At 40.7% G+C, this 24,623-nt stretch overlaps 1 protein-coding gene across 2 annotated transcripts in view; it reads right to left on the minus strand.

Annotated features, from left to right (window-relative positions):
• The window catches only part of KLF3 (Kruppel like factor 3), a 32,690-nt gene extending 11,424 nt beyond the window's left edge, over positions 1 to 21,266 (minus strand). Inside the window, exons 1-4 of one of the 2 annotated variants that reach the window (XM_026647987.2) lie at positions 20,593 to 21,266; positions 16,326 to 16,424; positions 15,649 to 15,702; positions 6,786 to 6,881 (exon numbers count right to left, since the gene is read on the minus strand). In XM_026647987.2, the coding sequence (XP_026503772.1) occupies positions 6,786 to 6,842 (57 nt within the window). In that variant the 5' untranslated portion in view covers positions 6,843 to 6,881; positions 15,649 to 15,702; positions 16,326 to 16,424; positions 20,593 to 21,266. The remainder of the gene's footprint in view (positions 1 to 6,785; positions 6,882 to 15,648; positions 15,703 to 16,325; positions 16,425 to 20,592) is intronic. The other variant, XM_026647986.2, reaches the window with a different exon arrangement.
• Positions 21,267 to 24,623: the final 3,357 nt, after the last annotated feature.

The following is a 24,623-nucleotide window of genomic DNA, read 5'->3' on the forward strand; positions in this document are numbered from 1 at the left end:
TTATTGCAAGAAACAATTCTATGACACTTTAGAAAATGGGAAGTTCTTCTGTAGAATTCCTACAGCAACAAAGCGGAATAATTTATTCTGTACTTCATGCATACACCTAACTAGCATTAATTAAAAAAAAAAAAAAGTTACACACACATAGGGAAATTAAAAGAGAACTGCCACCTATGTGGTTGGTAATAACATTTTTCATTTCTAGAATTTACTTAAAATTATATAATGGATTAAACGTAAGAATCTTTGTAGCAATTATATTCAGTTGATCTTAAGGGATTATTTTTCATATAAAACAGAACTTATGCTTATACCTATAGTAAATTAATAATTTACCTATCATATCAGTATTTGTTCTTGATAATAAAGTTCACAGGAATTCATGTTTTAGATCTTTTAACTATTTTAGCACGTGTGCATCTCAGAGCAAGATATACCCAGAACTCACAAGCACTCTTGGATAAGGAAATAATTATATTTATTAGAATTCTGAGTGATCAAGGCCACAGACTACTGATGGAGTTTAATATTTAACACTATTTAGCATCTACTGAATCTGATTAAGGCATGGATGTAGGTAGAAATTCAAACACTTAATATATAAGCTGTATTAAGTGCCTGTGTTAAAACTTATGTTATTGGCCTACAGTACAAAGTCCACTTGACTTCATTATGTAGAAACATTTAGTGGTACAGCTAGGCAACAGTGGAACCCTGGAAGAATTATCACAACATCACTATGTGTACATTAATTTTTTGAACTGCGGTCCAGCATCAGTGAACAATAGTAGAATTCCTAGAACATTTTTCATCCAAGTAAAGTAGTCTTATATTCAGACAATATAAGGTCCTGAACCTACAGACATTTGCGTATCTGACTGCCTTCATGCACAAGAGTAGGTCCACTGTGTCACAGTCTGCGAAAGTTTCTGCAGAACCGGGGCCTAACCAGTCTTTCTGTTTTTAAAACCATGCTGTATTGAGAAGGCCTAAGAGGACTGTAACAGAGTAACGGAAAGGCAAAATGAAGAAAGACTATCCAATTAAAATCTTAGTTTAGAGGAGAGAATTTTTTCAGTAAAGTAGGAATCTGCAGAAGAATGAAACACCTTTGGGCTATAACCTAGTTCATGAAAGAAAGAAAAATGTTTTAAAGACTCCAAGTCAAATGAAACTCACATTGGAAAAATGCCAATCTATTAAAACAGTAGTGCAGAAAAATATTGTAATGTTTCTGAGCTGTTTGGGGAACTTCTTAGTATTAGTTTAGAAAAGTTAGAGATTAAATTCAAAGTAACAAAGACTTCAAAAATTAGGATGCTGACAATTATATTTTTAAAACAGTTGATTTTTGGGGGATTCAAACCTGCTCCTGACCTCTTGAATTGCTTTGAATGAAAGGTTTTCATTGTTGTAACTAAACTGGCACAGATTTGACTTAAGTCAGCTATTCTTTTGTGCCAGTCTGGAGAGGTTGTTTCATTTTTCTAAGCTTTCCTTCACTCTGAGATTTTGCTTGCCATGTTCCTATTTGAACTGCAGATAATGTTAGCAATAGGAAAAAAGTAGGAGACAAAGTTTTTCTTTACAAAACTAAGTAGGAAAAAATTCTGTAATCTTAAAAAGCAAAAGAAGAAATGCTAGGTAAAGAAAACCTTAAAAGTCAATAGAGGTATAAAGAAAACAGAAAAAAATATAACAAACTTCTCACTTCAGATTATACATATAAAAATCATCCAAAACATAGTCAACCATTTTCTACATTATATTGGCACATAAAAAACTGAAACAAAAGTGCAGGCTATGACATTATAGATCAATGTAAAGTAAGAGTATTCTGTCAATCAAACAGACACAAATAGTATATACAATACAACCTACTTATACTGCAACTCATATAGTGCTCTAGTGACGCTGCACTTCAAGTGAAGGGAAAGTCACTTTCAGCTGAATCTCACTCCTCTTATAGTGAAGCTTCATTTGTCTTCTAGAAGAGTGAAACTTCATTATGAATTAATTTTAAATCCTCTGGAATGCAACAATTACCATTGTCAGATTGATAAGAATTGATACTTTTCAAAAAGACTGTCACTGCCCCCTACTTCTCCAAGCTTGCCTGGAAAAGCTGGCCATCACGTAGTGGGAGCAGTAAAGAAGAATCTCTTACTACAAGAACTCCCAACAGCAACCAAGAGAAGTGGTTTGTGATCTTGCTCCCCACTAGGAGTGACTAGTTGGCCTTCCAGAGCCTCCAGTCACAGCAGCCAGTGGCCCTGAAGCCTGCAGTTTCGGGGAGTGAAGAGAGGTCTCCCATAAGAGATCTTTTCCTACTGATAGATCCCATTCTGCTATGTAGGAACTCCGCTAACAGTGATGGTTTGTGTGAAAGATCTACCTAAAGATGGCTCCAAATCAGCAAACAACTTAATCACGTGAGCCTTCCACTGAAGCCAATGGCACTACTCATATGCTCGAAGTTAAGCATGGGATTAAGATCTGTACTGAACTGAAGGCTGTTAAAGAATCCCACCGTTGTCCTGTGACTGCAGAGGTGGTAATAGGCCACTATACCTTGATTGGTCCCTTACACTATCTGCTAACTACTTATGCTAAACAATGTGTTCTACCTTGCATTTAGCTGTGATGCTGGGAGTACCTTTCTTAGACCTGAAGAAGAGCTCTGTGTGGCTGAAATCCTGTCTCTTTCACCAACAGAAGTTGGTCCAACAAAATACATCACCTCACCCACGTTGTCTCTCTAATATCCTGGGACCGACATGGCTACAACAATACTGCATACTTATCAAACACCCCCCCCCTTAACTTTACAGTGACAATATACAAATATTTTCTGTTTTGTAATGCTAAAAATAGAGGATCTCCTGCCAATATGCAAGAAACATTTTACAAGTAAGAGAGTAATGCAAAATACCTTAGAATATAATTAACCCCAATTTAGAGTCAATTGTAGATTGCCGAAATACTACAGGATACTATATCACCGCAGAAGATTATTATAGAAGTGCAGGACTGTATTTGAGCATATATTCCTAAACAGTTTCTTATCTAGGTACTTATATGGCCCACATCACCTCTTTGGACCAACCAAAACTTTCTCTCCTTACTTAGTGTCTGTCCTGATTAAGGACAGCAGGATTTGACCCACAGATTCTCTCTATGAAGAACAAATGCAGGTAACTTGTAAGGTTTACTTTTTTGGCTGCAGCTATTTGAAGGTAGTCAGGTAATTCATCTAATTGCAATTCAAATATGTCATTTGTTCAAAAAAATAAAAAAAGAAGCATTACTACACTTCTCCACTTGACAATCTGGCAAGATTAAAGGCTGACCAAGTGTGGCATATGCACACCTATTCCCACCCACAATTGGTTGCTCCCATAAAGAGACATTCTGAAGGACTACTCTAAATATTAATTGCTACATTCCATAAAAAAGTTTGTAGTGAAACAACTCGATTACTTGACAGGCTTAGTTGTCCGGTTGAAGTCACATGAGAAGGGTGACCAGGATTTAACCTGAAATACTATATAATTTCCCCCAAAGCATTTTTATTATTCATGCTTACAAGATGAGATTTATTCACAAGTGCACTAGTTACAAAATACCTCAAGGTATCATGTAGCTAGGGCACTTGATCTTAAAAAGTTGCAACCCAAATAGTTTTGGAGACTGCTTTGGGACACAAAGGTTGTTCACTTCAATTCCAAAAGAAAGTAGGCACCACAGAAAAAAAAGCAACTTTGGCAAGTAAATTGTCACTGTCTTTGCCCAAGCATTTAACAAATGCTTGTAACAAATATTCACTTTATTTTAGGTGGAACTGAGATAACACTGTAACTAGATCTATTATATACCATCATTTAAATGTTTTCTTCATTTAATAAAATGTGCACAATAATTCAATGCCACAGAGTGTATGGGCCAATAGTAGGAAGACAAAATACTTTGGGTGTATGCTTTAACCATCTGAGAAGTGTAGCTAATCCTTTAAACCACATACCTTGAAACAAGCTTTGGTGTTAAAAGCTTTGTAATTTGTTTCCTTCCCCCACCCCAAACTTGTTAATGTCATAAGCTAGTGGTGTTTTTGAACAAATATTGCATGTACAATACATGGTGCATTCTGACATATTTTAATCTGGTTTTGCTATTAAAATAACTAATGATTTTTAATAGTTTAATTTTGTTTGATTTCTTACAATGCTATCAAAGCAGCAGATACAACACGTTTAAGGCCTGATTTTAAAGGCTCTGAGCACTGTCAGCTCCCAGCGAAGTTAATGGAATGCTCATCTCCTCTGAGAATATGGACAATAGCTCTTCCGCTATCAATCCCATGGGAGACAGTTAAGAAAGTTAGCTTGCTTAGGCCTGGTCTACACTTAAAAATTAGATCAACCTAGCTACAGGGGTAGGCCCTGGTAGTTAAACTTGACCTAACCTCTGTTGTAGATGTGGCTAGGTCAATGGAAGAATTCTTCCATCAACTTAGCTACTGTCTCTTGGAGAGGTGGACTAACTACATAGATGGAAAGCCCTTCTTTTGTTGATGTAGGAAGCATCTACGCTATAGTGACACAGCTGGAGGATAGGCATCCACTTAGCAGCTATGCTATTTTTCTTGCCATGCTCTCTTCACACTGAGATCCTCTCTCTCTTTAAAGGGGGCTACAGGCCAGCTGTCTGCTAAGGCTATATCTACACTTCAGCATAGTTATGGAACTGTAGCTATGCTGCTGTAGCCCCGCAGTATAGACGTAGACTACAGAGATGGAAGGGGTTTTTCCGTCACTGAGCAATGGTAGCATTATTCCATCAACCTAGCTATGTCTAGACTGGAGGCTGGGTTAGCATAGCGATGGTACTCAGGGATATGGATTTTTCACATCCCCAAGCACAGCAGCTATGTTGACCTATGTTTTAAGTGTAGGCCAGGCTTAAGTAGTTCCTGATGGCCTAGCTCCAAGGGAGCTGCACTACCAGGGACAGCTAGGAAGACCAGCATCTCAAGGGTTTGGGGGACTAAATGGCCAGTTTGCCCATAGAGGTAGACTCAAAACCTCTTACTCTACTGAGGAAGAACTGAGGCATCTCTGAGAGGGGAACTTCATAGAATTTTCTTTCCTCCTTTGTACCTTCTTATGAGAGAACCCACAATCAGGCCCAACGTTATTTCCTTTTCCTAGCTACACTCATTTAATGCAGCAAGTAAAAGGACAAAATGAATATTTAATAAAAGGGAATAGCCCTGTGATGGCTGGCCAGAGTGGTGGCAGAAAGTAATCTGCAAGACAGTGTTGAAGTCCCAGCACAGGGAAAGTACAATTTATCTTCAAATAGCACATGGAAGCGTAATATCCCACTCCTGGGCTGGATTACTTAACTAAAAAAACACTCAAAGGGTATGTCTACACTAGAAATGTATGTGGACCTATTAGGTCGACCTGCAGCCACTGCGGTGCTGCATGTCCACACTACCCTCATTGGGTCGGTGGTGCATGTCCTCATCAGGAGCACCTCCCACCAATCTAAGAAGGGCAGTGTGGGGAGATGAGAGCCCGGTCTCCCCTCTTCTCCCACCCCCACCCCCCACACTGGTAGCCAGGCAGCCGTGTCAATTTCATGGCTCACGCCGTCAGGGCTTCTCACCTGGCTCCCAGCCGGGAGTGGGGTTCATTCTTCCCCTGGAAGCGGGTGGCAGACGGGCTCTATCTGCCTGGCAGGGATGCAGTGTCTACACAGACACTATGTCGCTCTAACAACACCGACATAAGCCTTATGCCTCTTGTGGAGGTGGAGTTATTATGTTGGTGTAGTATGGCACTTGCATCGGTGGGAGGAAGGCTGTAGTGTTGACAATGACATAATTAGGGCGACATATGCTGCCTTATGTTGATCTAACTGTGTAGTGTAGACCAGCCCATAGTATTTGTCGGTTGACTAAATCCCTATTCCTCATTGCTAGAACAGGCATTTCCCTGCCTCTGCTCAGAAGACTGCAATGTAAACAACACAGCAAAAAAGTAAATTGTGTTTCTAAAATTCAAGTAGTTTAGATTGTTTAAAGGTATTTTAGCAACCAACATAGATAAATGTATTTAAAATTGGATTTAAATTGATAGTGCCCCTTTTACATTTTTTAATTGGTAAAGGCAGCAAACTTGTCACTGAAAGCTGCTTTTCAAAGGCTTTCTACCAAATATTACAAATAACAATATCCATGACAACTTTGTTTCTAGGGCCTCAAACTGACCCTTAAGTCTTGTATAACCACTGTTGGCAGGAATAGCAACAGCCAAAACAGAGATGATCTAATTTTATAAGTTTCTCATTACCAGCTTTCTGTCCAAATTTTTCCCTTTGCAACTATTTTCCAAGTACACGGAAGCAGAGAGGCCTATGGCACCAGACTCACCCTAGAACAGCCTAGGGCCCATATGTCCTTGCAAGGTGTTTATTCTTTCCCCTCCCTCCCTCTGCATAGCTCTCATGGTAGGCCTCAAATATCACCATGAAAAGTAAACATGGGGCTGGCATCCTGACCAATGTAAGCAACACTAATGGCACTGTCTCCAGAAAGAGAAAATAATGCTACTAATGTGCAAATTTAGCTATTGCTGTTACTCAGGTATTCTGTTTCACAGCAGTTCTCCGAGGAGGCCAGGCCCTGTGAAGTTCACAGGAGTTCTGCTATTGATTTCATTGACAGCAGAAGCAATCCCTACATGGCAATCAGGGTGATAACATGTTTGAAGACTTACCACTGAAATAGGTTCCATGGCTTCTTGCTTGATAGGGACTGGATCAAACATTAGCATCTTTTCAGTGAAATCTTCTGATGTCTGTGTCGTCCTGGGCTACAGGGAGGGGAAATAAACAAGTTAAGTTGTAGGAATGGCTAGAATCAAGTTTCTGAATTTTTTTTTAACTCATTATTCCATAATATTAAATGTATTTGATTTAATTCTTCCAAATCTAGAGATAAGCTTTATGTTTTCAAATATTCTATTATAATAAAACTGTTTGGTGGTAGGATATAAAAGTTACTTTGTAATTTCAGTAAAACCCTATGATCAGAATATATTTAGGCATAGTCCAGTGGATGATCGGTCAAAAAGTACCAAACAGGCATTCCATATACGTTTTTTCTATAAAAATAACCTTAATGAATTTATAATGAATGGAAATTTGTCATTAATTCCACAATGCATAAGCTATGAAATATCCAACTGTATATAATAGGTCTTCTCATCAAGTATTGGACCATGCTTTTTAAAATTCCTTAAAATGTTCCAGTGTTATCATTTGCACAGTACCTTCCTAAGGAGCCCAATCCAATTGCCATGAAAAGGCATCCATTGACTTCAACAGAAGCTAGGTTGGGCTCTTAAAGTGCTGATCAGCACACCTACAGCATGGAGTTACTAGCTTTAATTAGCTGCAAGTAGCTGAAGACAGTGTGTCCCAGCTCAGATCATGCACTTTTTCTATCATTCCAAGTTGAGATTAATTTAGGGTTGCCAACTTTCTAATTGCACAAAACTGAAAACCCCTTCCCTGCTCCTTCCCTGAGACCTCGCCCCCACTCACTCCACCCCCCTCCCTCTGTCGCTTGCTCTCCCCACCCTCACTCACTTTCATCGGGCTGGGGCAGAGGTGTGTGAGGGCTACGGTTAGGGGTGTGGGCTCTGGGGTGGGGCCAGGGATGAGGGTTTTGGGGTGTGGGAGTGGGCTCTGGGCTGGGGCAGAGCATTTGGGTGCATGGGGGAGTATGGGCTCTGGGCTGGGGGTGCAGGCTCCGGGTGGGGCCAGAAATGAGTGGTTCAGGCTGTGGGAGAGGACTCCGGGCTGGGGCAGCAGTGAGGACTACGGTTGGGGGTGCAGGCTCTGGGGTGGGGCTGGGGGATGAGGGATTTGGGGTGCAGGAGGGGGCTCTGGGGTGGGGCAAGGCTCCGGGAGGGAGTTTGGATGTGGGAAGGGACTCTGGCCTGGAGCAGGGGTTTGGGTGTAAGAGGGGGTGAGGGGTCCCGGCGGCGCTTACCTTGGCTCCCGGGAAGAGGCCTCCAGTTCCTACAGTCCCTAGATGCATGGGTGGCCAGGGAGACTCTGTGCGCTGCCCTCATGCCCGCAGACACCGCTCCTGCAGCTCCCATCGGTCGCAGTTCCCAGCCAAATGGGAGCTGCGGAGCCGGCCCTCAGGGCAGGGGCAGTGCGCGGAACCTCCCTGGCCGTGCCCGCACCTAGGGGTTGCAGGAACTTGGTGGTTGCTTCCAGGAGCTACGCGGAGCTAGGGCAGGCAGGGACCCTGCCTTAGCTGCGGGCCCCTGCTGCACCGCTGATTGCACTTTTAACGGCCTGGTCAGCAGTGCCAACCAGAGCCACTAGGGTCCCTTTTTGACCGGACATTCTGGTCAAAAACCGGATGACTGGCAAGCCTAAATTAATTTTTTGTTTAGCCGAAGAGACAGTGAACATGAAAAGATCTGAATCAGATTCAGGAAGAATGGCAGCCCAATACTTGCCAGTCTCCAGTCAGTAAGCCTGATGGCAATGTTGATAACACTCTGGTGCTTTGACACCTACTTCCACGCTTGGAAGAAATTAAAAACAAAGCTAATTTGGAGAGGTACAATAGACAGCCTCCCAATCAGACATCACAACTGATAATTCAACTATTTCACCAAAAGGAACTATGACAACTCAACCACTATTTTGAAACAACATTTCCAAGAGTTTCCTTATTAAAAACAAGATTTCAGAATTTAGACTGTGTTCTGTGTAGCCAAAATTGCTTTAAAAAGGGAGCCATCTACTTTGTTAGCTTGTTCAAGCCTATTTTCAAGTCTATCTCATTTATAGTAACGTAACTATCCCAGGTAATAACCATATTTACACATTTACCAAGGGTGACAACTGTGGAGGAAGGATGGGAAGACGTTAGCGAGGACCAGGAGCCTTTGGAGTGGGACAGAGAAATACTAGAGAGGCTACACGGTAAAGCCAAATATTTTAGACAAGTGAAGGAAGTTAATACTCAAACACATTAAAAATTTCCTGTTGACAAATTTTTATAAAAACCATTTAATATCATTTATGAGAATGCAGATATCATATATGAGAAGGCAGAGCCACAAATAGAATCTTCCAGAGTACAGCCTGGAGGACTGGCAGAGTATTCCAGTTGACGAGGAGAGTATGGGATACAACTTCACCATTCCAGACAAATTGTATTTCCTGTACAGTATATGCAGTGTTGTAGCCATGTTGGTCCCACAATATTAGAGAGACAGGATGGGTCAGGTAATATCTTTCATTGGACCAATGTCCGTTGGTGAAAGAGACACTTTCGAGCTTACACCGAGCTCTTGAAGAGCTTGACAGCTAGTCTCTCTCACCAAAAGAAGTTGGTCCAATAAAAGATATTACCTCACTCACCTTGTCTCTGTACAGTATATATAAAGACTGATGTTAAGTATTAACAAATTCAATTGCATCCAGTAGGTGGCACTAGAAATCCATAACAAATAAAATGCTACTGTACTCCGTCAAGACAATTTCATTGGGTGTAAGCTTAAGACTCATTAATATATTAAAAGGTTTTAATTGTGTCTAAACTTTTTGATTCATAAGAAAAAAATTCCAAATGGGACACAAGAAAATATATGCCCCAAATTAGACCAATTCCAATAGTCCTATATTAATGAGCAATCATGCAATAGTGTGTATGCATTTGAGAAAACAATTTGAGATATGTGAGAGAAAGAAAGAGAATGAATTGTTTCAAGCCGACCAGAGATTTACTTTATAAATCAAGGCCAAAGTTTAGTAATTTATGGAAAATACTACAACAGTATACTTTCTAAGTACACCTCTACCCTGATATAACGTGACCCGATATAACACGAATTTGGATATAATGCAGTAAAACAGCGCTCCGGGGAGGCGGGGCTGCGCGCTCCGGCGGATCAAAGCAAGTTAAATATAACGTGGTTTCACCTATAACACAGTAAGATTTTTTGGCTCCCAAGGACAGCGTTATATCGGGGTAGAGGTGTACTTGAAATGAACAAAGCTTGATTTCGAAAGAACAACTAAAGCATCACTGAATATCAGCATGAATATCATCATCCTGAAAAAAAGGGTAGGGCCTGATTAAACCAAGTTGAGAAAATGAGAAACAGATACAGTAGTTCAAAGAAACTGCCAGTTTTGTCTAAATTAAAAGTAAGTAATACCTTTGAAAGATAGAAAATTTTATAATTTGGATGTGTCTATGTTCATTTGTCAATAAGGCCTGTGAGAAAGTTGAAAAAACAATTATGCAATCTTTCCTGCAACTTCAGGGAATCATTTAAATTAGATATTTTTCTGAGTTTAAGCATTTCATATAATTTTCTGACAAATTACATTTTCCTAGTCACTTTCATGTGAAGGAACTTTGTCTATACATGACTTCCCAAAGACACAGATATATGCATCTAACAATACATGAATGGATAAAGGATATCCCACAATGCAAAAACAAACCAAGCCTACACTGCACGCCAGTCTTCATATATATGAGAATTTGTAAATATTTGCTTTCAGAAGGTTTCCAGAAGCTTTCCATTTTTTAATTTAAATGTGTTTTGGTGAAGTGACACCATCAACTTGTAATCTAGTCACTTGAAGGGGAAAAAAAAGTTTAGTAGTTTCAGATAATACACCTTCCCTCATCCCCCAACCTATTCCCTCTGCCATTTGTTGTAGTTTTGAAAATCACATTTTTCTATTTTTAAGGTTTGTTTTTTCTCTCCTGCTGCTATGTGAGAGACCCACACAGAAAATCATAGAAAGTGACTAAGGCCCATATCCTGCAAACACTTAGCATATGCCTAACTTTACATACACATATTTGCAGAATTAGGGGCTAACTGACTGTACAGAGGTTAGAATGAAACTGACAACAGAAAGTGTCTTGCAGAGAGTAAAAGTGAAAAATTCTTTGTCTTTCGTAGTCATCTAAAATAGTAGATAAAATTTTTACTTTTATTGCTGTATCATAGTATACAAGTTGAGTTTCCCTTTAATGTGTTATACTGTTCTTTTACTGTACTATTTCTACCTAAATAGTAAGAGAGGCTGATTTTGGACAGAGGACAATACATTATGCATGATCTTTTGGTCCTGCCTATATTCTCAGCTGGTGTAATATGGTGTAGCTCCACTGGAATCAGTTTACACCAGCTGAAGGTCTGACACTTATGAAATTGTTGTTCCGGGATAAACTCTAAGGGTGAAAATAAATGCATGGAACAATGATCTGTTTATTTAAAAGAACAATGCTTGAATGGAAGAAAGACACACTGGTTGTGAAGTCTGAATTTATTTCAAGTAAGTAAACAAAAAAATTGTATTTTGTTATTTCTGATAATATTTTATAGTAAAGGTTCTGTAATATATTTGTAAAAAATCATACATATGTAGGTATGCAAGATCACACTATACTCCCCTGCTATTAAATGTTTGAGAAGCAGGGGGAGACTGCCTTATTTGTTTCAAACGTAAGGTGTGAAGAATAGTAGGGATCTGCTACTATTTCGTTATATACTTGTTTCACAGCCCACAGGTTGTTTAGTAAATAAGATTAATTTATAGAAAACTAAAGTATCCTCTCAAGTACCTGTGGCACCCTCCTCACAGCAAAGCAAGGAGAAACCATACAAGTCACACAAACCATATTAAAAAAAAATCAGAAGAGTCGTCTATCTTTCTCAAATTAGATGAGCTATTTTGCATTGAAGTGTTTTTATGTGGGTAAAAGAATGTATGCTGTATGTAATCTGAAACTAAATAATTAACTGCAATCCAGTAGGCAAACATTCCACCCTCTCTTTCTCTTTGCTAACAAGCCACCCAGTTTTACTTTCCTGCCTCCTCCCATTCACTCCACCCTATGGATCTTTGCCAAGGCAGTCCAACTTGTCCAAACAGGACATGGCTTTTGATAAGATTCTGCTCACACCCTGTATTTCTAAAAGACAAGCCAAGCAATTCATTTTTGTATGCAAATAAGGACAGGTGCAAAGGTAAAGTCCAAGCAAAGTCCCTCAACATTTTCACAGCTAAAGCCAAGCGAAAAGACAGCAGGTAAGAAAAAAACAAACCCCTGCCCTTTATTAAAGGAAAACGCTATGTTCAAATCCTATGGAATTTTTACCATCAAAATCGTTAATTTTCTTGTCAACATCAGAGACTTCTCAGTTTTAACTTCTTGACATGTATGGTTTGATGTGAGTAAGAGTACTTAACACGTGTTCCAACAATAAGGATTTGTACAGACTATTTACTCTGGATGAGATTTGCCCATGGGCATAGCAGCCACAGCACTGTACCACTAACACAGGTGGAGGGCAGCCACAAAACACAGAGGGCTCTGCATACCCACACATTGGCCTATATAGCTTTCTGTGAAGGGAGGTGGTTTTGGGTTGGGGGCTGGTCTTAGCCACACAGATCCAGCAGTTACAAATCCTCAAGAGAGATGCAGAAGGGCTTTGGCTCACGTTGTAGTTAAATATCTGGAATAGTGGTGACCAATGATCTGATCCACACAATGGGTAAGGGTGGTGAGAACAGATTCTGCCCCTCCCATCCTCTGCACAGCACCCCACGCAAAACTTGTTTATTCAGTTTTTGTGTCAGGGGGAAACAGGAGATGGCACCCTATTGCTGTGTGAGGCTCAATCATTGTTTAGAAAATGCTCAGTATTATTGGTATAATTACAAAGTAACTTAATTATTGCCACTAAATCAGCACTACATTAGTGCCCACCACTGTAGCTTTTACAGTAATGTATCCACGGAGCAACTTGAGTCAAGTGCCCAAGGTTTTGCAGTCATGGCTCTTTAGAACTAATTCTGATGATCTGAAACTACCTCTTCCTTCATGAGTCTCAAGCTAAACTCCCCACCTCCCCCGATATTAAGGAGAAGTGATAATATTGGAAGAACTATACTGATGACATCCAAAGGCCAGGGAGGCTTTCTGAGACTGAATGAGAAATAATCTTCAATGGAGCCTTAAAAGATAGCAGAAACTGGTTCTCCTCTGTTGAACTAACAGGAGTCCCTGGAAGGGGTAAAGGAAATCCCCTCCACAGCTGGCAACAAGATTTCTTTGTATTCACAGTAGTAGTTGCTCCTCAAGGCCCTGGATCAGCAAAATACACAAGAACATACTCTGACTTCCATGGGAAGTAAGCATGTGCTTAAGTGCTTTCCTTCACGAAGCCCCAAAATAGCACCAGACACAGAAAATCTCAAATTTAGATTAGCAATTAGATTCAGTTAAAGGGAATAAGAGTGAGAAGAGTGAAAATCCAGGGTGTGTCTGCACTACAGAGACTATACTAGCATAGCTACATCGCCACAGCTATGCCTGTGTAAACCCATAGCGTAGAGACAGCCTACACAGATGGAAGAGGTTTTTCAGCCAGTGTGGGAACATAACCCTCAGCCCCCAACGATGTGGCTACATCAGTGGAAGCATTCTTCCATCAACACAGCTGTATCTACAATGGGGTTTAGGTCAGCATACCTATGTTGGTCATGGGTGTGGTTTTTTCACATCCCGGATGAATGTAGCTATGTCGACCGAACTTTTAAGTGGAGACTGAGACCCAGAGACAGCACTGCTAGGGAAAGGATCAAAGCAGTTTGGCCCACAAAAAGCAGTACTGGAGAAAATTATAAGGAATTGGCTGTGCAACAAGAGACAATTTCTGCTAATGGGTAGCTGTTTTTCTTTTCTTTTCTTCAAATAAAAAACCCAGTGGATGTCCAATGGGAACTGGAATAACTCCTGAAACATGCTACAGTACTGAGATACAGAAAATGCACATCACAACCTTCCCATTATTATAAATCACTTTGTTTGATCTAGAACTACTTTAACATATTAATTTGTCAGAAGCCATGTAGCAAACTAGTCTGTATTTTACTGAAATTTACAGCTATGCTGTTATGAACACTCCATAGCAATACGGCTGAAAAACACATTTTTCCATATTAAAAAAAAAGTCTTAGAAAACAGTTTCTAAGGGTATTCATAAAAGGTATTTGTTTTTTGAGTCTGAAGTTTCCACTGAGAAAAACTTTGCATCCATACAACCTTATGCAATTCCTATTTTATATCTATTGGCCCTAAAGAAGAAAGAAAGAGAAAAAATCTTTAGCCACCTCCTTAGACAATACTGCATACAATACTCTCCCTTATCAGGGCAGACTGCTGTCTGGTTTCCTGTCTCAAGCTACTGCTTACAAGGAGAAATAGTTTAATAAAGAGAACAGATCAGACCTCTGAAAACAAGTGAAGTATGCAGAATGGTATGAATCTTTCCCTTCCAAACTGAACCTTTTTTTTTTTTTTAAATAAAAAAGTTAATTTTAAAGAGAATTTGAAAGGAAGAATAAAAGTAGCCTTTGTTCTATTCAGGAAGACTGGTTGGGAAATGAAGATACAGAAAGAGTGTGACAGACTTCAAAGCTAATTTTACACGCATAGAAATCAAAATCTGAAAATCAGGCTGAGTGTCTAAAAAAAATGTCAACATCAGGATACAAAATATCATCCTCTAATATTAAGGTACAAGTCTGCTCTGTTACTTGCTCAAACATATTCCAGACAGACGTTTACACCTTTGACCACATGAGGCAGAGCTAAAAATCTCTAACTATTAAGTGACCAAAAATACATTAATGAATAATAGTTTACGCTTTTAATTTCAATGAAGATTTGAAAATAGGAAAGAAATGTCCATGAGCGTGTGTTTGTGTGTGTGTATGTATCTAGGGAAATGAAGAGAGAGAAAGTGGATGGTGGCAATGGAAGAATGATTAAATAAACTTGGACTCTCTAAGAGTGGAGGTTTTGTCACTCTTTTCGTGTACCAAAGTGTGTTAGCAACCTCCCCAACTCTCCCATCTCTTTCCATTATGGCTTATTTTAGTATTTAAACTCCGTTAGAGCTTTATCTTTCTATTTAGCTAACACACACTTATACTAGTTTCCCTTGGGACAGATCAACAATGGCTATTAAATCCCTAAAAGGAAACCTTGGCATTGGATAAAACATTAAAAGTGAAGGGTTAAATCTGTTCCTAAACCAGCTCTGCCAAACTTCACATTTTGGATTGGAAGCAACTAGCCTTGGAATGAAAACACAAAGCTTCAATACTGGCTGCATAGAAGAGTTTTATTTTTGAAAGGACCTCCTTCTAGCTATGTCAATTAATTTAAAAAACTTGTTCTACAAAATGCAGAATTTTGTTGCAATATGAATCTCAGTTTCCGATTTTATAGAAACTTGACTACAGAAAGTTGTGAATAGCAAAATTACTATACTTACACCCTGGTTCCCAGTACTAAACTAAAGCTAGTTCAACACCTTCTGCTGATCCATGGAGAAAAGATGAAATATGACTGAGGCTCAAATCCTGTACAGTTTAACTAGTAGCTAAATTACGATATTTATTCACTGTGCAATGACAATATACTGTACTTAATTTTCTAATAGCAGCAAAAGAACAAAAGTAAAAATCCCTAAAAGAGAGGAAATAAGGATTCTTAAAAATACAACTTACCAAAATTATTAGCTTGTGTGTTCACTTGAAATAATTTTCTTACAATTTGTATTTCTGAAGAGACAAAAAGCAAAATAATGTAAGTATCCATATATGTGCATTTCAGTGAGTTGCTACTTATATAGTTAAAATTTAGTTATCTGTGTTCACTACAAGTGTCTCTAAGTCCTATTATGCTTTTTGAAAAAAATATTGCAAGTGTGCCCAACATAAACTTCTCCTTTTTTAAAGTTTAACATCTAAAAGCCAGCAGTAGCAGAAGAAAAATTTCAAAAACAAATTAAATAAAAATGACATATTTAAAGATGGAAACATTTCTGTGTGCATGCAAGAAAATGTATTTTTTTCCAAACATAAGTGAGAGAGAAAGACAGTCCATCTCCTATTTTCATATAATTTCTCATTCATTTAGGGCCTGATCCAAAGCCCTTTGAAGTCAATGGGAATCTTTCTATCAATTTCAATGAGCTTTGGCTCAGGTCCTTAGTTCTTCTACAGTTAGATGCAGAGTAACAGAAAGATTTCTTATGTCCTCTTTTTGAATTTCCTCTTGATTTTTCTCTCTGTTGGTCCACAGCAGACAAATGAAAAAAAAATCTGATATCAAAGTAGAAAAAACATGTACTTTACTCCTTCAAAAAGTGCTTAGAGTTTAGCAAAATATAGCACTGCCATACCCATTTAATCCAAGGAAAGTTGTTAGTGTCTCATTTTTCTGCATTAAATCTGGAAGAGTGCGGATCCTTGAATTCATGTAACAGTACGATATTTCCTCCCTTCAAAAAAAATGGTACAATTCTAATCTTGATCAAAACTGGAACAGAAAATGATCATGGTGGCATCTTCAGAACAGATATGGGGAGAAACCAATAGGTTTTCACATAAATGAATATATAGGGCTGGATTCTCTTCTCATTTGCACTGGTATTACACCACTGCAACTCCATTGACTTTAATGGAATTATTCCAGACTTACATTGGCACAGGTGAGAGGAGAACTCAGACTCAATTTTTTTTAGAGTCAAACAAGTTTTTAGAAAAGGGAATGAAACTCATTATTTACCCATGTAAATATATTGGAGTAGAGGGTGTGTGTTAAAAGGTTAACTCAGACTTCTCATGCTGACATAACACAGGCAACTTAAGCAATCATGAGTGTGTAGAGACATGATAACTCACTGGGTGGGGACTGGGAGTTGCAGGGCAGTGACAAGGGGCCTGGACTGGGCTACTGGTCTACTAAAAAAACAGCCTGAAACAGGAAAGAGCACACATATGCCACTTGGAATGTATGACGCAAACCCCAGCCTTGAAACAAAGAACAGGAAACAGCTCTGCTGGCTGTGCTGGAGAGAAAGCACAGAGAAACATTTAGGCGGCCCTCTCTGACCCTATATTCATGAGCAGCTGGAGTTTTTTAAACAACAGTGGGTGGAGGTGTTTGTTCGTTGGGTGTGAATAAAAACACTGTCTTTATATAGGAGACCTGCCCTATTTACAAACAAGCAAATATCTACACTTAACAGAAGAGGACATGTGATTTCAGACACCACAGATCATGATAATTAACCCCAACCTTCCCTTGGATTTCTTTTTGCCTCTAAGTTGCTAATATTTAACTACAGCCTGAATTTTATATAACACCATACAGCTAACTCTTAGCCTAAAATTATCTTCTTCAAAGAGAAAAACGGAATGATCGGGTCATTACAAGAATTAATTATAAAAGTACAGCCTATTTTAGAAATTGGCTATTTTCCCACTGCAAAAATTCAGCATGGTTTGACAGCTGAAGACTGACATAATTTAGTGCATACAGTGTTGGTGTATCTGTTGGTCCCAGGATATGAGAGAGACAAGGTATGTGAGGTAATCTCTTTTATTGGACCAACTTCTGTTGGTAAGATAGACAAGCTTTCAAGCGTACACAGAGCTCTTCTCAGTATATGGATGACAGAACTTAAATTTCAAGAGTTATTAAAGACTCACTCTGCTAAAACACATACCAATAACAATCCACGCTAATTTTCACTTTTCTGTACTTTTGCTTTGGTTGCACTTATAGAATGAGATTTTAACTGTAGAACCACTTAACCACAAATATTTTTTTTATTTTTGACAAATCACTAATACACATCACACTAAAACCATCAAGCTGTTTAAAGAAGAAAACATACTGAGAATAAGGAGTTATGGGGGTGAGGAAGCACACCTCATCTACATGAAATGTATCAGAATAAGTTTATACTTAGTTTCATTCAGAACAACTACTTCACTATTCTTCCTTTTACAACATGCTTTGAACTAGTTCCGCACGGTGGGTCGGACAGCTGCTGTACCAGATATTATCAGACATGAGAATGTGTTATTGCAAGTTACGTGGATTAGCAGCCTAGTAATGACAGTAACCACCGTATATTTCATTTTAGTAACTGCAGTTTCAGAAGTACATGAGATTACAACTGGTTACGGAAGAATCTACACAACAGTGTATGGTTGTACGTTCTATAGTTATATTATTTTCTTTATACTTAACATTTGGAAAGGTAAGTATCAAAAGTATCTAGGTACTTGATTAGCCCCTCATCACTGTAGTATCTGAGCACTTTCAACTGAATTAATTCACTTTTACATCATTACTTACCTGAACACTTTTGTTTTTGTAGTGCTGTAGTCATGTTGGTCCCAGGGCATTAGAAAGGCAAGGTGGGTAATATGGTTCTCATTGTGGTTTTGGCTGATACTATAGTTGTTGTGTAGGTGTAGTGTATTTTCATAATATTGTAGGGCACTCTCAAAACTGTTATATACTGACAACATTTCAGTTTCCTCAAAAAAGGAAAGGACCATTTTACGTCTTCTTTCTCCACCCACCTCCCAACCCCAGGTTCACCTACTATTATACATTAACCAGTGTAGGCAAAACATATTTACCTGCTTGGATAAAAGGAAAGTATGCCACTCAACTAAACTCTGATGCAGACTCTTGTATTTGAAAATATTAGTGCTATCAAACTAAATCATACATTTTAAAGCACAAGGGATAAAGTTAGTTTGAAGTAAGTGTCCCCAGGGTCAGACAGGATTATCAAATCCAGATGTGGTTCCTCTCATAAAAGAAGTTCCTTATACAACAACCAAGAGAGCACATCTTAAAACTATTCTATGGAAAAAATACATTAGTGAGCAGCAATTGTATTCTTTGTTTTCAATACAGATTAAACAACATTTATGGACATTAACTTCAATAAAATCAAAACCACAAAGTCCCTCCATCCACGACCCAAGCTTGGCTTTTCATAACAACACCACATTCAAAGTTGAGCCCTGTGAATAGTGACACTTCCTGAGTTTTCAAAGGGCCACTATGTAGAGGCAGAGCGCAAGCAAACAATGCAGGTACAGTAAAACTGAATCAGAATGGATAGAAAATCTTTGATGAAATCAATTTCTTTGAGTTAAAAAGAATGACAATTTGAACAATTCTAAACTAGGTATTACTCCTGATTTTTTGCTACTTTGTGTAGGATTTCAAGGTGGGGTCTTAAAGAACAACTTTCTCTAGTCCATCCCCTCGCCTTGCACCCCCCCCAGCCAATTTCAGTGTAAGAACTTACATTGGACAAAGATAGAAGATAAATATTCCTATTCCCATTTAAGTGTAGAAAAACAACATTCATATAGGCAGGAAGTCAATTATGGATGTCATTTCCAATTCCTTATAAAAGTTACTTTATATTTTAAGTGTCAGAGCTAAATATCATAAATATTAGAGATTTGAACTTTTTCCTAGAAGAGTGTTAAATAAGACTAGATATGTTAATATTTTATTTTAAAAACATTTTAGGACTAATTTTATCCCTGGTATAACTCCACCACATTCAGTCAAGTTATACCAGGGTTAAATTTGGCCATTAAACTATTCCACAGTGCTATGACCCTAACCATAATGTACTAGTGATAGCGTACTATTTAGAAAAACCAAACAACAAAAACAACCCTCTTCACTGTTTTTTCTCCCCACAGAAGACAAACGTTTTTAATCCAACAGAAGTGAATGAACCCATTACACTGTGCAACTCAATTTTGTACTTTAATAGCATTAGCAAGCTCTGATGATATTTTAAATTGTAGACTTGTCTATTGTACTGCAGTCCCCCCATCTGCCAAAAGATGCTCTGGGGGCTGAAACAACTGCTACTGCTCTAATAAATTTGTTAGTCTCTAAGGTGCCACAAGTACTCCTGTTCTTTTTGCGGATACAGACTAACACGGCTGCCACTCTGAAAGGAGCCCAAGAGAATGTCTCATATTGTCCAAGTCCAGAGCCGGAAAGAAAGGGACTCCCTTTCATATTGAGACAATGGAGGTCTTGGGATCAGCACCAGAGAGCCGAGCCAAAGGCCACACCAGGTGTGTGATTTTTCTTACCCAATCTCTGTAAAAGCCAGTAAGAAAAAACCACACACACCAGAGCAGACCCCTGTATTTTGTCCCACCCTCTCTTGCAACCTTTGCAGCAACCACAGAAGCTGGGGATAGAAACATCCGCAGAAACTCCCCCTACTCGGCCCCCTACACACACGTGACCTTCGGTCCCCTCTTCCCAGAAAGAGACAAAGTATCATCGGAGTTGGTAATCCCTCCTTCCGCCCTTACAAGCTGTGCAGAAACAGATAATAAAGCACCACAGGAGTTGGAGATAGAAACATACATTCTCCCCCCACCCCCGAAAAACTTTCGCAGAAGTTGGAGCGTGTCAAGCCGCCAGGATGGTCCGCGGGCGCAGCCCTGGCCCCCAGAGCCTCAGCGGGCTCGCAGCTTTGCATGCACCCAGGTCACCCCAACTCTGACCCCCCCCCCCCGACTTCTTCCAGCAGCTGGAAACTTTGGCACGTTGCAGTCAGACGCGAGGAATAACCCCACTCCCCTCCCCGCGCTCACCCTCAGCAGGGCAGGGGGCCTCCGCCGCCGCCCGAAGCCCTGCGATGGGGGCTGTGAAACAGAGCAAAGCACCCGGCCCGCGTCCCGGCTCCCTGCGGCTGAGGCTGTGCGCTCCGCGGTGGCCGTGCGTCTCTGGGCGAGGGGAGGGCGCTCGCTCGGCTCCCCCAGGCTCCTGGCACTAGTCTCCGCTGTCACATGACGCCGGCGCCGCTCGCTCTGCCAGGCTCCCTTGGCCGGCGGGGTAAGGGGAGGGTCAGGGAGGGGAGCGCGGCCAGGGCGGCTCCCAGCCCGCTGGGTGGAGGCTGCGCTGGAGGGGCCGGGGCGAGTCACTGGCTCGCACACCCAGCCAGGCACGCACTGCTCCCCCCACCCTGCCCCCCGGAGGCAGACAGACTCACAGACACTAATTATCCCCAGCACCGCGGCGGAGCCGCCGCCTGACCGGCCCTTCCAGCTGCTCCTCCGCCTCTCCCTCGCTGCGTGTCAGGCAGAGGCGTGCGCCTGGCACCCGGCGCCAACTACACCCCCCTGCCCGCCTGAGCAGCAAAGCTGCGGCAGCAGCCAAACAACCGCGCGGCGCAGCGCCCCCGGGGCAGCAGGAAGGGAGGCGCTCAGGGCGGGCTGCCGCGGAGCTGGCTTCACAAACACGGGCTGGGCAAGGGAACCGGCACCCAGCCGCCCACGGAACCCGACTCTGCCGCCCTTTGCAAAGGGCCTGGCGGATCACGGGACCGCTCGGCTGGGGCACGGGCGGCGGAGCCGCAGCCGGCGTGGTGCAGGGCGGGCACGGCTCCTCTGGCCGGGCTGCTGCTGCCTGGGGGCGGACCCTTCCCTTAGTTACCATTGGCTTGGGGACTCATATTCCATGTAACGTGGGTGCACCCACAGGCCCTGTGTGGGGCTGTTTTTAGGACTGTGCTCCAGTGTGGCTCGGCGTTAGAGAACAGGGGCATCACATACATGAAACAGACAAGAAGTGTAGACTCATTGCTATTAAATAAAAAGGGGGAAACAAAGAAAACAAATCCTTCAAATACCATGAGGGGCTAAGTTCTGCTCTCTGATACACCAGTGTTATGTGCTCAACAACTGAGCCAACTTCTTATAAGTGTCTAACTTTAGGTACTTAATGGGGTTGGCCAAAGTGACCAGGTCAAGGCAACACAAGAAATCCTGAATTATGCTCTTGGGCACACCAATGTAAATCTTAAAGTCAAAGGAGTGACTCTGGATTTAGACTGCTTTTAGAGTATACTCTGACCCTTAAGTGGGAAACAGTGTGAGGACTAAAACTCACATCTCCTGACTTCTAGTACCATCCTTTAACAACAAGACTGTTATTGTTATTTATTTATGGCCAGGTTCTGAAGCCCTTACTCCACAAACAGTCCCATTAACTTCAGTGGAACAATGTGTGGCCTCACATGCTACCCAGCCTGAATAAGGGTGTCAGAATCTGGCCCTTAGTGACACTGGTGGGCTCAGGGCTGTTCAGACTATAGAAGAGGATACTGTCCTTGCCCCAAGGAGATTACAATCAAATACAATGCAGTACAAAAGTGATATACAAGTTGAAGGTTCAAGGCTATTCAAATTTTAGAGTGACACAAATAATGGGACAAATTTTGCTCTCTCACACACGCAATCACAGCGTGAAAGTGGTATTTGTCTCATGTCTCCAATTTATCTGCTTTTACTTAGGACAGGAGTCTCAGTGGAATCTGCTGAGTGCTCAGGACTTCTGAAAATCAGGTCACTTGTTTAGATGCCCAAATATGGATTTTAGAGCCTAATTTTAGGAGCCCATTTTTGAAAATATTGGCCTAAAGTTCCCAGCTTCATGGTTTAAACTATGATTCTGCCATTGGGTTGACACATTATGGTGTGTGAAATCAAGACACCTATAATATCTAAAAATAAGACCAGGCAAGGGACAAATCCTGCCTTCACTAAGGCTCTGATGCTGCAGTAAGAGCTGTGTGGACAGATGAAAGCCCATTGGAGCATTCTGTGAATGCAGTGGTCCTTCCTGTGTGTAGTTTTCTTATTGCAAGATCAGGGCCTTATTTTGTAAGTCAATGAGAGTTGCTGGGTACTCAGTACTTTTGAAAATCAGACCATATATTTCAGTACCTAAATAAGGACTTTAGGCATCTGTTTTTCAGAAGATTGATTGTAATGTATTCCATTCCCTTTGATTTTTTATAATATTATAAAAGCAACACAAAGACTTAAAGGCAAAAAACCCTAGTTGTTTAAGCATTCTACTGTTTGCTTTGTTTACAGAAACATTACAATCTATGCTTTTTTAGTTCAAGTATATTTTAATGTATTCTTTGGCTCATCTTAGCACATTTTCTAGGCAAACATGGTGTTTTAAAAACTGAACTAAGCACCAGTCTGAAACCCCGAAGAATACTACACTGACACAACACAAAGAACCCTGGGATACCGGACCTTGGTAACGCTTAAAATGTGAAATTTTATGGTATAAGGTTATAACATATATAAAAAATAAACACACACTTATTGTGTCAGTGCACACCAAATAGTCACAGAGCATCTCAGTGTAATGAGGAGGAGCTGCTGCAATGCTCCTACATGCATATGCTCAAGTATAAGGTAAGATAAAAGTAATACTACTAATTATGTCCCAATTCTACCTTAATTTATTCAGGTGGAGTTACCATTGGCTGCACTGGTAATTAAATGTGTGAAATATAGAACAGAATTGACTTAATCACAGTGTCATATTGTTGGATATATAACATATATCCACTAGGTCCCTCTGCTGTCCCCTGCCCTGATATCAAAGGGAGTTTTGCCTGTTATAGCCTGATTCTGTTCCACCAGTGTAACTCTATTGATTTCAGTGGAACTAGTCTGGATTTACCCCAACACAAGTGAGAGGCAAATCAGAACTCTGAGTCATTTTTGGCTGAGCGAAGTATGGCCCTACACTCAACTCGATGTCTATCTGTAATGCAATAACTTTTGAATGTTGCATCCTATCAATTTCAAAATTTCACAGAGTGTTCTAGGCATCCATGGGCACAATCTTATTGATTTGGGTGAAAATTGAAAAACTGGAAAGGGGAAATGAAGGACACGCAAAGCCCCAGGCACCTGGTTAGCACACACATTAGCTTCAACCAGATCTGAATCTGTCTCTAGATCAAAGACCTGGTCGATAGCAGTCATTAATACTCTCTATCTCTGTCCATCCTTCCAATAGAGTTTAAAATGTAGGGGAGAATGGGGGACCTTGGTGTGGGGGAGAAGAAATAGGTTCACACAGAGTCCCTGGCATGTGGCAGAGGAGGAAATGGGGGACACACACAACTTCTGGCATAGGAGAGGAGAACATATGGATGGGACTCTGGCATAGGGGGAGGAAGAATGATGGGGCATCACTAGGTGGAGGAAGGTGAGAGAGTTGCAAGAAACCACTGAAATAGAGAGGTGTGGGAGGGAGATAGTGACAGAAGAGGAGCATAGAAGGAGTCAAGGAACTTCTGTGGTGCGCAATGAGCTCAGACTACAGCAGCAATGAAGTGGACCCCCTAGTTAAAATGCTTAACGAGCCAGTCCAAATTCATGGTAGAGGACCAAATTCTCCCTGGTGAAATTTATCCCTGCTGAAGTCAGCTGAATTACAAGGATGAATTTGGCCCAAAGTACTTAGAAAATTATTTATTGTATTAAAAGTAAGCCACTTTTTTATTTTGCTTTCTAAGACAAAATTAATTTAAATGAAATGTTGTAAAATCCAGAGCTGAGAACTCTGCCGCCACAAGCTTTGGAGGCTGCTATAATATTTTTAATCATTTCACTAATTTTTTGGTGCCCTGCTGCCTACTGGAATTCACAGCCCCAAGTTAGGTTACCAGGCTCCCTATATAAGGCATGGGGAGAGTTAGACATCTAACAAAGGAATTCACAAAATGCTGAGACAAGGGTGAGGCCTCAGCCCTGCTCCTTAAAGGCAGGGCCGGCTTCAGGCACTAGCTTGGCAAGCAGGTGCTTGGGGC

The sequence above is a fragment of the Terrapene carolina genome, unplaced genomic scaffold, assembly GCF_002925995.2.
Source record: "Terrapene carolina triunguis isolate 2854851 unplaced genomic scaffold, T_m_triunguis-2.0 Scaffold66, whole genome shotgun sequence".
Lineage (NCBI taxonomy): Eukaryota > Metazoa > Chordata > Testudines > Emydidae > Terrapene > Terrapene triunguis.